This window comes from Plutella xylostella, chromosome 19 (genome assembly GCF_932276165.1).
Source record: "Plutella xylostella chromosome 19, ilPluXylo3.1, whole genome shotgun sequence".
Lineage (NCBI taxonomy): Eukaryota > Metazoa > Arthropoda > Insecta > Lepidoptera > Plutellidae > Plutella > Plutella xylostella.
This window is the reverse complement of record NC_063999.1, coordinates 2,773,127-2,789,447: the sequence shown is the minus strand read 5'-3', so window position 1 is coordinate 2,789,447 and position 16,321 is coordinate 2,773,127. Positions and strand designations below refer to the sequence as shown.

The following is a 16,321-nucleotide window of genomic DNA, read 5'->3' as shown; positions in this document are numbered from 1 at the left end:
TCAGTCCTCTGATTGTAAACAAGGTAGGAAGCATGTAGGAAGGTAGGTAGTTTGAAATGAAACGACTGGTTTCTATCAATCACTTTATTAAATTTCCATACAAAATTTCATAAAAATTTCAAAAATTTTGTGACTTATATAGCGTCATACACAATTGATAAGATTATAATAAGATAATGTATTATTTTTTCAATAATGACTACCCAAGGGTAAAATTAATTATGCAAGAGTGAAATAATGCAGCAAATTATTCTAACTAAAATAGGAACTTATCAGTCTTGATTCAACAATATTAATATAGAAATGTAACTTAAATTTGACGACAAACAAAAACACAGCTGTCCACTCGACTACGACCACTAACTACTGTCAACACTGAACTAACGCTATACTGTAGCGGGCGACTCTGAAGACAACACTCTCGCAATATTACTATCTACTTACCCCTTATTCATTAAGTAAAAGTTCCCTTTTAGCTACTGTATGGCTTTGTCTCTATCAGACACTTTTTGCCCATCGCTTGCTACAAGTAGTGTGAAAGAGACAGAGCCATTCAATAAATAAATAGGCCTGTATAACTTTCTAGTGAATATAGTCCTTATTTTAATATGCCTACACTTATATGGATTCGGTAACGAATATACTTGTAGCTCCCACGAAGAACCAAGTTTAGCATGGCTAAGGACACATTTCATAAAGGATAGTTTAGTTTAAACGTGACCTCAGCTATGCAGCTTAGCTAACTCAACTTCAATTCTTGGTGGGCAGCCCTCTTATCAACGGTATTACAATACATAACTATGGCTTCAATATATTTTAGTTAAGAAGGTATCTATAAGGCCTGTGTCACACACGGGCCGCCCTATAATATATGACTCGACAAGGGGACGAAGCGATCAGTTTCACTGTTCTATCTAGTAAGTATAAGAGTAGAATAGATGTTATCTTAAGTGGACTATTTAATTAGTACAAAACGTTGTTGCCTTCAGAACCAACCCAAATATGTGAACATTATACACGGATTTAATTACAAATAGGTACTTTTTTACATGGTGTGTTGATTATCATATTTAATATTTCGAAGCTAGTACAAACTAGGCGCATACCATTACAACGAAATAACTTATTCTATAATTTTAGCAGCAAAAGTAGTCGGTCATTAACTTAATTAGGAGGAAGTTCAAAATAAACGTGAGATTAAAATGATCAGCTACTTTTGCTGCCGACTGTACGACGCGTTCAAATATGGAAGGGAAATGAAACAAAAATACGTTTCTAGTGCCATCTCGCTCTGCCGTGGCTTGCAGCAGATACTGGTGAAGTGCTAGTGTGTACTTGTACGCGTCGCACAAGGAAAGCTATGATTGCGGTTTGCCTTCGTCATGATGTCATCCGTATAGTCTGAGCTAGCCAGAAGTTGCGTTCATTATTCTAATATCGAGTGAGCAAGTGGACAGTGGGTCTGCGCGGTGATCAGACCACCGCATCACATTAACGGCAACCATTCAGTCTTAGCTTTACGCATGAGGTAGGTTTGGTTATCTAGAGATACATTACAGCTAGGCCCCCGGGGCGCGGGGGGCACCGCCGGGGAGTATACAAAAATACTACTAATCTGAAAGTTACACATGATACTCGACATTGGCCTCCTCTTTCGAGATGTCGATAGTCGGATGTTTCGAGAGGGTTCGAGACTCGGGGAGCCGCCGCGGGGGAAAGAGGGGACCAATAGTCACATTACACTAAGTCTTATCTAAAACATCAATACCACAAGCATCTAGTTCACATTACAAAAATAGCACAAAAATGGCCTAATACAATTCGCTATACTCTCTCCCCAATGAATTCGTACCGTGCATCTTTGAATTGCGCTCTCTATCCTGTCTCTTTGTACCTTCATTACACATTTTTTATCTAAAAAATAAAATCGAAATTTTAATTTCTGTTTCTTTTCTCTGTGTTACCTGCTACCGGATAGTAAAAATTGTTTACAACTTGTACAAAATTAATTTTATGCTTCAATTTATTTTTAAGTCATCAATTTTATTGTATGAATTTATCACAAAACCACGATTTTACTGCTAGCAGCTAGCAGCCTCTCACACACTAGTGAATGTTTCACAAAGGCCCGCCGCCTGCGCGTGCGCCATTCGTTACGTCATCATTTCCTTTTCATAAAAGTTACGTGTTGGGCGCCAACCGCGACCGGCGACGGTCACAAACATAATACACAAAAAATATTAAAATAACATAACCAAATTATACGAATTTAAATGCAATTTCGAAAATAATTTTAACACATCTTCTGCGAGCTTTCAGCTGAGAAAATTATATTCATTCATACGATTGCCTCTGGCACTGAAAAATGCTGAAACAAACACTCTACTGTAGCGTTACCGGAGACATTTGCACAGATTTTCCAGCACACGCTTACGAAGAAAGTAATCCCAAAATATAGTTAATACAAAACTATGTGTTGAGACTTGCGTAGGTCGGGAAATGCAACATTCTTTGAATGCAACGATTAGTACTTAATCACAAAATGGTACAACCACTTACTTAATGGTAAGACAGGACTATGTGGCCGGCATTTGCTATGCAAACCCATTTTCACTGAATCTTAAATCGAGTTTGTTCAAAAACAATGTTTTATTTAAAATTACGAGATTCGTTGTTAGATTTAAGTAATTTTAATGTCAGTACTGCTGATTTGTTATATTTACTTAATCTGGTTTATCATGTTGCTTATAATTTTATAATCATTATAACATTCTGGGTACTTATTATAGGTAGGTCTGTACACAATGATCTTAGTAATATTTAACAGCTTAGTTAATTATAACAAATCAGTACGCACTTTAAAACAAAAGATAATAAACTTATTGCATGTATCATCAAATATCTATGATTGTATAAACAAAAGAAATGCATTTCATGCCATTTATATCGGGTTAAAAATAACGTAATACTATTATAATAATGGCACAGAACAGAAAATTAAAACAATAATAATTGCGTAAAACTTATGGATACAATTACTTTGAATAATTTCATACGGACATTATGACTCTCAATTATTATTAAATAAACTGAAATTCGCATAAGGTCCGGTTTACATGGCTCACACACTCACTATATTATTATTTTAATTATTATTAATATAAGTAATTAATACATTAACTAGTCAACTATTGACCGAAAATAGAGATACTTAGCTACTTTAAATGTATAACAATCACAAAAAGAAAGAGTTGAGGAGAACGATTGAAGGATAATTTAATAATCCTGCAGTGAACATCTCTTTCTCTATATGACTGCGTTACACACGTATCTGATACAATACTCAAAGTACTTAATTATACCTATCTATTATGTGTGCTTCACATACTGAGTGGAAATTTATGTACTAAATCGCGAAAATGTATGATTCGGATAAAGAATATTACTAAACTTTTTTGCATCCATTTATAGACATTTAATTTTAAAATTCCAGTTTCGTTATGGCTATGAGAGCTACTACTAAAGTAATAGGTAAATTATGAGATAGTCCAATTGACCCAATCTTTAAAATAAATAAAAAATATCTTCATAAGGGGTTCAATCCAATGATTGGAATATTTTTTTCAGAATTTAAGGAGCTTCTTAGATAAAAAGGTTGTATTTTTATTTTTTACCTCAGGAGCTTCTAGAAGTTTTAGAAGAGGGGATAAACAAAATCACGCTATAAACATAGGTCGGAAAGAGTAGATGGAGTGATCATGACTTTAAAAAATCTACTTTAAGTAAATTCATCGCTCAACCTACTCAGACTTAATAAACAGTCTCAATTTTTCCTACCTCATCTAAATACGATCGAGATCTTAGTGATATCAAATATCGATATTTTATCTGATACAGTGAGCGAGAGATATACTACACAGTATACACCTACTAGAGTGCAGTAAGTGAACGACACACACTTTACAGTACTAAAATCTACGTGTGACAGGGAAATTTCTTAAATCTAGAAGTCAAATCTTATATTATTACATTTATGTAAAGTGAGATAGCAATGCTTTCATCACACACTAATTTAATGGTTTTAATCCACTGCAAGCTAAGCGAATCATTGAATATGGATAACTATTAGGTACTATATGTGATATTAAGAATACATATTACCTTCTAACTTCGCTTCGCTATCAGTGGATTCGTCTTACTTCTAATTTAATAGACAGTTTAACTCTCCTACTGTTCAGGGTGTTCAACTAGATACATTGACAGTTAAGGCATCTCGCCACTACATAATAGTTTTAAGGACTTCTGAGATAATAGTTGCTACATTTTTTATTATATTGCTCATACATGACACGTCTCCCTAACCCTAACTAAGAATTCACGACTCCTTAACATTTATTACAACTATTAAATTATGATTCACTATTACGAATTTAGAACTTTTTCCACAATCACTCTCGGTCTACAAGCATACAACCGACACCTAGTAATAAAATAATAGGTATACTAGATCGTGATTAACGTTATAGTAAGCTCTACAATATTATATATTCTAGATAAAATTGTAATAATATTATAGTATTGGTACATATTGTGTTAGACAGAGCCGCAGGGCGGCTAACATACAATTTAATGAGTTTAATAATGTGCAAAAATGTAATGAAATATCTGTAAATTATGATTATCACGAAGTTGTTGCAATGAAGCTATATTAACGCTAATGTGCACTATTGATTATATTTGAAAAGCTGGTAGTTATGTGTTGCTGCGCGGCGCAGTATATACTAGCAGAAGATAAAGCCGTCAACTGCGAAATCTGACGACCAAATAATATCTAACACGTAACATTATTGCATTTAAACAGTCAACTTGAATACATATCAATCTATAATAAAATATAATATATAAACCGCACTTAATTATAGTAACTACAGTAATTGAACACACACTGAACACATTATTATGCATATGCAAGATTTTATATTTGGAAAATAGATTATGCAATTATTTTTTCCTACAATTTGAGGCGTAAATTTAACTACAATATTTGAACTAGTCCAACAATATTGAACACGATTTGTATATAAACACTCGTCATCATTTTAAAATTTCATAATTAACTAAAAATTATAATAATATATAATCAAGTCAATAATGCCTATAACTTACCCTATAAGAAATAAATGCTAGGGCATAATTGATCAAAGCTGGATAGACATTAGAATAATAGTTATAGTCAAGTCATTATGTAATATTATGTATATAGGTTTAAAATCTACTCATAGCTTTTTATATGTATGTATAATAAAAGCAATAGTAGCTATGACTTTATTAAAATAAAACCTGAGCGCGTAGAGCATGCAGAATATTAACATTATTTTTAATAAACAGTTAAATAATAATGAGTAATAAATGTCTTTAAATCAGTTAAAGTTTATAAAGCAATCAACGGAATTTAAAAGTAAAAAATTAAAATTCGTCAACACGTCGATCCAATAGTCTCATTTCTCTTATTATCCAGTCCTGTTTTTGAATTTGGTATAAGTTCACAACGTGGAGTCCGCCCAAGTGCCTTATATCAAGACAAAATGGCGCGCGTTGCTTTTTGGATTGTTTCAAAAGTTGTCCCTCATGCAAGAACGTTTATTTCCATAACTATCGCCAAAATACCCCATACAGTCTTCTCAAGTCAGTCTTCTAAAAATAATTATTGCATTGCTTCCCAGAATCGGGATAACGTTGCTTTCAATAAAATTGTCGTCGTCCATAAAAAAAAATATAAACGAAAACGAAGCAATAAGAATTAAACTAAAACGCTGCCACTGCAGGCCGCCACCGGCGACCAGCGGACAACTATCTCAATATAAAATTGATTCCTCAAGCGAAATAATTTTGAATAAAATATTTCATGTAACTTCTACAATTAACTAAGTCATAAAATGCAAAATATAACAAATTTGGAAAAATACTTTTAAAGTGATATAATTAAATTATTTGACATCGTAACACCTTTTACATCACATCGTGATAGATATCTCATAGTCATTTCATGCCTTCGATATAAAATCCTCGTATTTATAAAGCAAGTAGCTGAGTGTGTATAAACAGATCGCCGCGCGGCCCGACCGCGCCACAGACTAGTCTAACACAGAAACCAAAATCGATTATGGTAACAAAACTAGCTAAAATACAAAAAAGAGAATTTGATTCGCACACAACTTTCATAAAAATCATGAGCTCGCACTAAACCTAATAAGTCTTACCTCTCCGCACAAGCCAGGCTCGCTTCGGGTCGCTCCAGTCGTTTTATAATAAAATTGGCACATTACATAAAGGAATCACAACATAAAAGGTGAACACAACTAAAAATACGATGGACCTTGGGCCCGGGAGTGCGACGGGGGCGGTCGCTAGTAGACCTTGATGTACTGCTTGCCGTGGCTGCTGACGTCACGCGCCGTGTCGGGCAGCGTCTCGAACAGCACCACCAGGTAGCCGTCCGGAGTGAGCGCCACGTCGCTGGGCCGGTCCTTGTCGTCCAGCCCCGGCGACTTGAGGTCCACGGCCCACAGGTAGCGCAGGTCGCTCGTGAACACCAGCACGCGGTGGTTCTTGGAGTCGGCCACGATCACGCGGCCCTCGTCGTCCGTCACGATGCCCGAGGGCCGGTTGAGCTCGGCCACGCCCGCGCCCTCGCGCCCCACGCCGTGGATCACCTTGCTGAGCGTGGGGTCCACCATGATGAGCCGGTGGTTCTCGAAGTCGGACACGATGATGTTGCCGCCCGTGGTGAAGCACACGCCGCGCGGCGTGGTCGGCCCCTTCAGCAGCTTGGCGGGGTTGGCGCCCTCGAACACCAGCTTGGTGATGTAGGTGCCGTCGCTGGTGAACAGCTGGATGCGGTGGTTGCGCGTGTCCGTCACCACCAGGTTGCCCAGCGAGTTGGCGGCCACGTCCCACGGGTACTGGAACTGGCCGCACTCCTTGCCGAACGAGCCGAACTTGAGGATGAAGTGTCCGGCGGACGTGAACACCTGCACGCGGTGGTTGTCCTTGTCGATGACGATGATGCGGCCGAACACGTCCGTGGTGATGCCGGCGGGCAGGTCGAACTCGCCCGGGCCCGTGCCCTTGCAGCCGAACATGCTGCGGAACTCGCCGCGGCTGCTGAAGATCTGGATGCGGTTGTTGCGGCGGTCCGCCACGATGATGTTGCCGTCGCGGTCCACGCACAGCCCCCAGGGCCGCGACACCTCGCCCTCGCCCTGCCCCTCGCGCCCGAACGACAGCACGGGCACGCCGGGCACGGCGCTGCGCGTGGGCTTCACCGTCACCGCCATCCAGTAGCCGGGGATGGCCTGCCCCGCGCCGCGCGCCTCGCCCGCCGCCGCGCCCGCGCCGTGCCCCTCGTAGTAGCTGAGCAGGCGCGAGCTCAGCGACGAGTGGTCCGGGGCGGGCGGCGCGGGCGGGTAGGCGGGGGCGGGCGGCGCCGCGCCCCCCGGCAGCACCTCGCACTGCCGCTTCAGCTGCTCCAGCAGCTCGTAGTTGGGCGGCAGGAACACGAGGCTGTCGTCGCGCGGCTGCAGGCTCTTGTACATGCACGCGAAGTACTCGATCTGCGCCATGCCCTTCTCCTTGGCCATGAACAGGTCGATGCCCTCGAGGTCGAGGCACTTGACGAGCGTCTCGTTGGTGTGCGCCAGCCCCGCCAGGATGCCGCGCAGGGAGTTCATCTGGTCCGACAGCTCGTTCATCTTCATCTGGCGCATCTTCTCCACCTTGTCGAGCAGGTAGCGCTCGCGGTCCTCGATGGCCTGCGCGAAGCAGCGCATCGCCTTCTTGATCTTGATGCTCACCTCGGCCGTTTCCTTCTCGAAGGCCTTGGAGATGGCGACGGCGCGGTCGATGGCACCCTTGATGGCCTTGGTGCCCGCCTTGCCGCTCTCGAGCGCCTTGAGCATGTTGAGGCGGCACGTGTCGAGCGCGCCCCGCAGCGGCGAGTAGCGGTGGTCCTTGTGCATCCACAGCGTGCACTCCTGGCACACCAGCGTGACGCACGAGGCGCAGTAGAAGCGCACGGGCTCGGCGTGCAGCTCGCACGTCACGTCGCACGGCGGCGGCGGGCGCGGCGCGGGCCCGATGGGCGACACCTGGTGGATGGGCAGCAGCGTGTGCTCGCGCAGCTGGCAGTCGCTGGTGATGGAGTGGCAGCACTCGTGGCAGTACAGGTCGTTGCACTCGAGGCAGCGCGTGGTGGGCGCGCGCTCCTCGCAGCGGAAGCACGTGATGGAGATGGACGAGGAGGTGCCGGGCGAGCCGCTGGAGTTGTCGTCCTTGTGCTGGTTGTTGTTGGACGAGTAGTCGCGCGAGATGGGCCCGATGGGGTTGCGCGGCGGACTGGAGGACGAGGGCAGCGCCCAGCTGTCGTGCGCGGAGGGCGGGGGGGGCGCGTGCGACGTGAGGCTCACGGAGGGCGTGGCCATGGCGTCGATGAGGTTGGAGATGAGGCGCGACATGGCGAGCGGCTCCTCGTGCCGGCTCGACGTGGCCGCCGCCGTCGTGGTCGTGGTCGACGCCGCCGACGCGGCCGACGACAACGAGCTTATGAAAGGCATCTTCACTGGCCGATGCGGCTCATGTCATTACATGCATCTGCAACAACGAGACCTCGCGTTATTACTCCGAATGTTCACTAAACTACACACTACGCGCACAACTACAATACTTGACACGACCGTTCATGAAGAACAGAATGATTAGAACCAACTTCAATAGCCACTTCATCTTGGAATATCTTTGAATTTTTTGTCGCGAAAGTAATTCCAAACTACTACTCTACTATCTACTGATAAACCCGCGGACGATGCCCGTGTGAAACCCGATGGCCACTATGTTTATAAACAGCACGTGAACTCACACTCCACGGCGGTGCACACTCGGCGGACACAATGCAACTACCTGACCGCCGAGCCCGTGCTTTCGCTGAACCTTTTCACATGCTGCACTCCGCGCAAAAAAATCTATCCCAAATCTTTGTGCTCCCCACGTCCGTCCCCATAGCCACCCCTCACTGCGCTCGGGATCTCGGGAACCGCTCGAGAGCGAGACAGATACGCGGCGATAAGCGAGGGAAAGGGCCATCGTGTCACATTCCAAAATATTCCGTAATTTAGATAAAGGTTTGCTATGATTAGGGTTGTCGAGTATTGATTTTTGGCGTCGCGCTCCGTAGATAAAATATGAAATTAAAGTTAAATGCGCATATCGTATTATTGCAATGCAGGGACATACGATATGGTTAAATATAGCGGAAGATATAATTACTTATCCTGTTTACGCGGAGTATACAAAGTATATAAACAACAACATAAAAAACAATTCAAGGACTTGAATTATCGTCAAAGTTTTCCAAAATATTTGTGATAGTCTGATAGATAACATCATTAAAATTACAAAAGATTACTTTCTGTCAACCCTGAGAAGATTAGAGAGAAACTATAAACGCATAACAACATTTCACGGGCGGATGTGCAAACGGGACAGAAGATAGTTGCGTCTTGAACTATGAGTGAGAGAGAGTAGGAGCATTTATCGTGATTTTTGTATTTCGGGCCTCGTTCGTGACCTTGGTCGGTGCTGCGGCTTGAGGTAGGTCCGGGCGCCCCGCGGTCCCCAGCGGCGGAGGCTCAACACTGCGAGGGTGCCGAAAATCGATGCTTTCCCTCCATGCCGTTCAACCCAAGGAGGGTACGCGCACCCCAAAATAGATTACCGACCTCCTTTGAGAAACTTCATCTTTTACCCGATTTGGAATTAGGTACCTACTTCTGAGTTTACTGATAATATGGAATCTTCTTTAACAATTGGCCATATACAACGACGATGAGTATGCAAATGTAGTGCAACAGCTGAGCAAGGAATCGTGTGTCATTGTTGTTTTTCAACGCGTTTACTTCTCATACGCAGTTGTTAATTTTAGCATTTCTTGACATTGATTTTTTACAATGTTTATTTACAGTTTAAAGACCCCGGCCCGGCTGCGTTTATGTAGACGCTACTTAACTTTTGAAAAGACCCACAACTAGAGCGGATGTAGCTTGTAGTTTTTGTCTGCATAAAGATGACTGTGTCCGGATGCTATTGAAATTGCCAAAAATAACTGCGGTCTACATAGGTCTTTAAGGCATTGAAACGAAACGGTAACACGTTTCCAAAAATACCACGCATTTACATTGCAACCGGTATTCATAGCTCAACAAAAAGCTTGACTCATCATTTGTATGACCCTAGCAGGTAGTTTTCTACGAGTCCGATGTAAACGCATTTTTCTAGGAAACCAGTTGTCAGTCTTTATGAGCGTGGAGATAAGAGACAATAGTTTTGCGCAGGTCGGGAACTATCGACAATGATCGCGGCCCTTCGACTGCGCTTGTTAACCCCCGGACCCTCGCGGCACTCAGGGATATTGCCTACCCACTCCGGGGGTGTCGCAGTTGCTGTAATTTTATTGGCATAGCGCAGACAAGTGTTGGTTTTACGAGCTTTTTTGATGTCGACTTATGAATTTGGGTTTCAAGAGGGATGGTGGCTTGGTAGTCTTGGTGCATAGGTACTACAGCCGTCTTAATAACCAGGGATATTAAGACGGCTGTATGTATTCGTTTTGAGAATATTGAGATTGACTCGATTGCTTTAGATCAATATTTTTAAAAGATTTTCCCTCGTAAGCTTATAATAGTCCAAAGCTATTAGACACAGAAGAGCTTAGAACACTCTGTCCTCCATCTGTTAGGTACTTGTTTTTAAGGTTACAATTCATTGCTATTTATGGGTTCCACTTACACTGGGTTGTTTTAATATACAGGGTTATTATTCATTCTTATTTGGCACAAAAGGGTGTATAGTTGGTGCAATCAACATTAATTGTATTGTATTATTAATTCGTAGGTTTATAATATTATTTTATATTGTAGGTAAAATACATAGTTAGTAGGTATATTATTTATTTTTATACTTAATTGTAGGTATATATATATTTATTTTAATTATATTGTAATATGAGTATATATGATTCTGCCGATAGTGATGATGATACTTACCTTTCTTGCTCTTCTATTGGATCCATTAGCAATTGTGATTTGTCGTACGTTCAGCTCTCATCTGGTCTCAATACAGAATTTTCGAACTGTCGGAAATCTCTGAATGTAGTTCACATCAACGCTCAGAGTATTCCCGCACACCATTCCGATATGCTTACGTCCTTCGATAACAACAACATTCATGCCGTTCTTGTTTCAGAATCATGGTTGAAACCCTCACTCGACTCCTCTTTGTATCCACTACCTGGCTTCCAGCTCATCCGGAATGATCGCGTCAATAAAGGCGGTGGTGGAGTTGCAATATACCTTCGCAGCCACATACCATATTCCATCATTAGTAAATCTCCGAGTGAGTATTCTGGGAAGGCAGAACACCTTCTTATAGAAGTACGTCTCGGCTACAGCAGGATTCTCCTCGGAGTTTACTACAGCCCCTCACTGACTATCAATTACTTTGATTCTTTTGAAAAACTTCTCGATGATTACTCTCCTTTATTTGACAATACCATAGTCATGGGCGATTTCAATACTTGTCTTTTAAAGAACGATTCTCGATCCAAGTCTCTGCACTCTATCGTTACGTCAAAAAATCTGCACATCTTACCCTTAGTTGCAACTCACCATCCGCCTAATTCAGAACCGACTTTGTTGGATTTGATCATCGTGTCCTCATTAGACCTCGTCATTAAGCATGGTCAGTTAGCAGCTGACTGTTTTTCTTATCACGATCTTCTTTATCTTTCATATAAGATTCGTACTCCGAAACCCAAGAAGCGTACCATTCTCCAGCGTAACTTTAAAAAGGTGGACGAGCAGCAATTGTGCGAAGATGCTAAGGCTATTGACTGGGCACAGCTGAACGACATAGACGACATTGACGAGAGGGTTGCTTTGTTTAACTCTCTCCTCACCGACCTTTTCGATAAACATGCACCCCTCCGTCCAGTCCATGTTAAACAGCTGCCTGCCCCTTGGCTCACAGATGACATAAAGAGGCTCATGTCCAAACGTGATCACGCCAGATTTCGCTACAAGAAGCAACCCACTGAGGAGCACGAGCGGATGTACAAGGAGCTGAGAAATCGATGCAATAGAGTGTGTAGGGATGCGAAACGCCGACATATCCACAATACTATAGAAAACTGTGATAATTCACAGTTATGGAACTTCCTCAAATCTTTGGGCATAGGGAAAACCAAGGCAACTTCAAACATCAATACTGACCTTTCTGCTCTCAACAAGCATTTTTCAACTCCCCCTCTGGTTCTAAATGATCACATTAAAGCCACAACTCTAAATCATCTTTCTGCTATGCCTTTCCCTGACTGCCCTTCGTTCAACTTCAAACTTGTTTCTGGCCGTGACGTTAAGAGATGTATTTCGGCGATAACCAGCAAAGCAGTAGGCATTGATGACATCAGTGCCTCCATGGTAATTCCAATATTGGACGTTATTTTGCCCCACATAACCAATCTCATGAACCTTTCTCTCCTGTCCAAATCCTTTCCTAGCTTATGGAAGAATGCATTTATTCTTCCACTGCCAAAAGTCCCAAATCCTACGTCTTTGTCACAATTTCGACCAATTTCTATTTTACCTTTCCTCTCAAAAGTCCTCGAACGTCTCGTCTTTGAACAGTTTTCCAGTTTCCTTTCCAACAACGATCTCCTTAACCCTCTCCAATCCGGCTTTCGTCCAGGCCACAGTACAGTTAGCGCCCTAATCAAAGTGACCGATGATATTCGTAGTAACATAGACAAGCAACACGTTACTGTCCTCGCGTTGCTGGACTTTAGTAACGCATTTAATACGGTCGACTTTGATCTACTCCTCGGTATTTTACACACTCTTAACGTATCTCCGGCAGTCACTAGTTGGTTCGAGTCTTATCTCAAGGGACGCAAGCAGTGTGTACGTACCGACAGTGAGAGTTCCACTTGGTGTCCAGTACTTGCGGGCGTCCCTCAAGGCGGCGTTCTTTCTCCTTTGCTTTTTTCCTTGTTTATTAACATCTTAGCCAATAAACTCACTTCTCTCTACCATCTATACGCGGATGATCTCCAGCTCTACACTAGTGCACCTCCCGAAAATCTCAACTCTGCTGTTAGTCTCATCAACACCAACTTAGAGATTATCTCCAAGTGGGTGAAATCTTTTGGTCTGCTGCTAAACCCCACAAAGTCTCAAGTGATCGTTTTTGGCAGCTCCAGAATGCTACGCAAGATTGACTTTGCAACAGCGATGAGAGTCAGGTATGACCAATCGGACATACAATATGTGGCTTCAGTCAAAAATCTCGGCGTGATCATGGACAGCACTCTCTCTTGGGTTCCCCAAGTTGATGCTGTGAGCAGGAAGCTTTTTGCATCTTTCCACTCTCTTAAACGCTTGCAGTATTTCCTACCGCTTAACACTAAAATTACGTTGGCACAGTCTCTACTGCTCCCAATTCTCGATTACGCTGACGTAAGCTATCTTGACCTCACTGAAGAGCTACTCAATAAACTCGAACGTCTCCAGAACTTATGTATCCGATTCATTTTTGGATTACGTAAGTATGATCACATTTCAGAGTATCGTGCTCAATTGAAGTGGCTCCCAATTCGCCTTCGCCGGAATACTCATATTCTTAACATGTTATTCAATGTTTTGAATAACCCTTCTTCCCCACAATATTTTAAATCTAAGTTTTCATTTCTCTGCTCCCACGGCCGAGCGTTGAGATCTACAGAGAACAAGATGTTGAGTGTGCCTGACCGCAACGCTGCTTCATATAGCGACTCGTTCGCTGTGAAGGCGGCGTGCCTGTGGAACACCTTGCCCGTGAACGTGCGACTATCACCTTCGCTTGCTACTTTTAAAAAGAGCGTAAAGGATCATTATCATCAAACCTTAGGTTGGTAAATTATATTTATTTATGTATATAATATATTATATATGTATGTATTAACATAGTTAGTCGGTATATATTAAGTAGGTATTTTTTGTCTTTTAGTTTTTTTTTATATGTGTATCTGTATATATTATTATTATTTAAGTAGGTTAAATAAATAGGCATTAGTCATTCTAATTTATAGGTATATTTTGGACATGTTAGTCGTTAGTATAGTTCTATGTCTAGTTTAAATTGTTTTTTATTTTATTTTTATTATTGTATAAAAGAGTTTCGTGTGAATATCACTTTAGTTTTCCACCAACCAAGGGTTGGCTGGAAGAAATTGCTTCTTGGCAATAAGCCCGCCTTTGTGTACTTCTTACTTTTTCTGTTTTCATGTTTTTGTCTTTGTTTTGTGTATACAATAAAGTGTCTATAAAAAATAAATAAATAAAAGGTAAACAATCTTTGTGTGTCTTTTTAATCAAACTACTATTAAACAAATAAACTACAGCCAAAATAAACGGTTTAGTTACAAAATCAATCATTTTTGCTTGTAAGTATTTCATTTGTCATTATGTTTTATTTTATAACTAAGTTTTTAAATTAATTCAAATAAAAAGACACTCGACTCGTCAATATTTGCGCCAAGTAAGAAAAAAAAACATTATAGGTCCTTCCGGCTTACATTAACAATATGTGAACAAACTGAAGAGGCAGTGCAAAAGAAATCTCTTGACAAATAACACCTCACTTCTACCAATAACATTAAAGCTATGGTAATCGCAGGAGTTAATGCAAGGCACTTTATTGTTAATGTTAATATATCTACTCTTTCACAAACACTTTAAATTACTCGCAAACAGTATCTGAATTAACCGAAATAAAGACACTATAATCAATGAAATGTTATTTATCTTATAAGATGCCAGGACATCCATGTTGTCACCCTAAATGTTTTATTAAATGTAAAATCACACAAAATATGTCATACAAAAATATGTTGCTTATGATCCATCATAACAAAACCACATGAAATACAACAATACCAGATGAAATAATTAGCATTAAAAAATGCATTTCTAAAGTGGATATAGTGCTCTTTTTTTGCGCAAAAGAGCCACAACCACAATCATAAGTATCCATACATGGATATTTATTTATATAGTTATATCCATTTATGCACACAGACCTATCGCAAGCAGTTTTTATATGTGTGGAATAGGAAAACATAATATAATCACTCCTCCCGGTTAATCTTACATTCAACTAGCTAATAGAGGTTTATATTCATACCTAACATTAATATAATCATATACTTATACAATCAGAAGGAGAAATACCAATTCCTAAATAATCATACTTAATATTTTTTTTAATAAAAGCCAGATAAATTTTCTTAGCATGCACAGTTTGACTTGGATACTATTCATTGTGTTTCTAATCAATAAATGAGGGATCAGAGCAATATAGGCAATCAGTGACATATTATATTAATAGCAGTGTAAGTGATTCATTAAACCTGCTTTTAACGCGCAAATAACAGTGGAATTGCATAAATCACGCTGGAGGTAGTTGTCATTCTTTTATGTGCACTTTGCATTACAATAATGAGAGACATTGCTCTTTGCACTGCAAGTGAAATGGGTCACTTTATTCCTGTGACTGAATACTTGCTCGAGTACGTCATGACGTCGTATCTTTTCCGGATCTCTGGATGAGCTCAAGATAACAAGATTGTAATTACTACATCTATAGGTATAAGTGCTTAGGCGGTACTCACCAAAAATATCCACAGAATTGATGGGGCGTTCGCTACGCGATATCTTAAGTTTATTTACAGTTCCTTACACTATTGCGCACACTAAGTTATGATTATATCACTTCTACAAAGCCTCTAATAATATATTTGAAGATACGTAGTCAGATAAATATGCCTGACAATGCAGGTAGTCCATACAAAGATAAACTCGTAATGTCGTTAAACTTTTAGTTTTTTTCCACAGATTTTCGTGATTTAACACCATAGTCTAGACACGCTTCGCAATCACAATATTCTGAATTATTAACTCGCAATATTTTGTAGAATTGTTTGTTATCAAAAATAACACCACAAAAAACAGCGGTGAATGAACGAGCGGCGATCAATGAATAAAAAAAAACTGTTGTCTATGAAAGTTGATTGACCCAGAGAAAGTGAAACCGGTGCTAATCGATAAAAAAATAACAAACCATAAACACAGTCGACTGATGCATCAGAATAATAACGTATTTTCGGTTTTTGAATCATTTCAGGACTGAACAAGAAACCTTCCGGTTGTTAAATAGTACCTTTTCTTTACAAGGAACA

At 40.9% G+C, this 16,321-nt stretch overlaps 1 protein-coding gene across 1 annotated transcript; it reads right to left on the bottom strand.

Moving 5' to 3' along the window:
- Positions 1-69: 69 nt before the first annotated feature.
- LOC105391994 (protein wech) lies at positions 70-16,132 on the bottom strand. The gene is made up of 2 exons (XM_038105960.2): positions 15,755-16,132; positions 70-8,649 (listed from the first exon to the last, which is right to left on the bottom strand). The coding sequence occupies exon 2, from the start codon at positions 8,610-8,612 to the stop codon at positions 6,408-6,410; it is 2,205 nt and encodes a 734-aa protein (XP_037961888.1). The 5' UTR covers positions 8,613-8,649; positions 15,755-16,132; the 3' UTR covers positions 70-6,407.
- Positions 16,133-16,321: the final 189 nt, after the last annotated feature.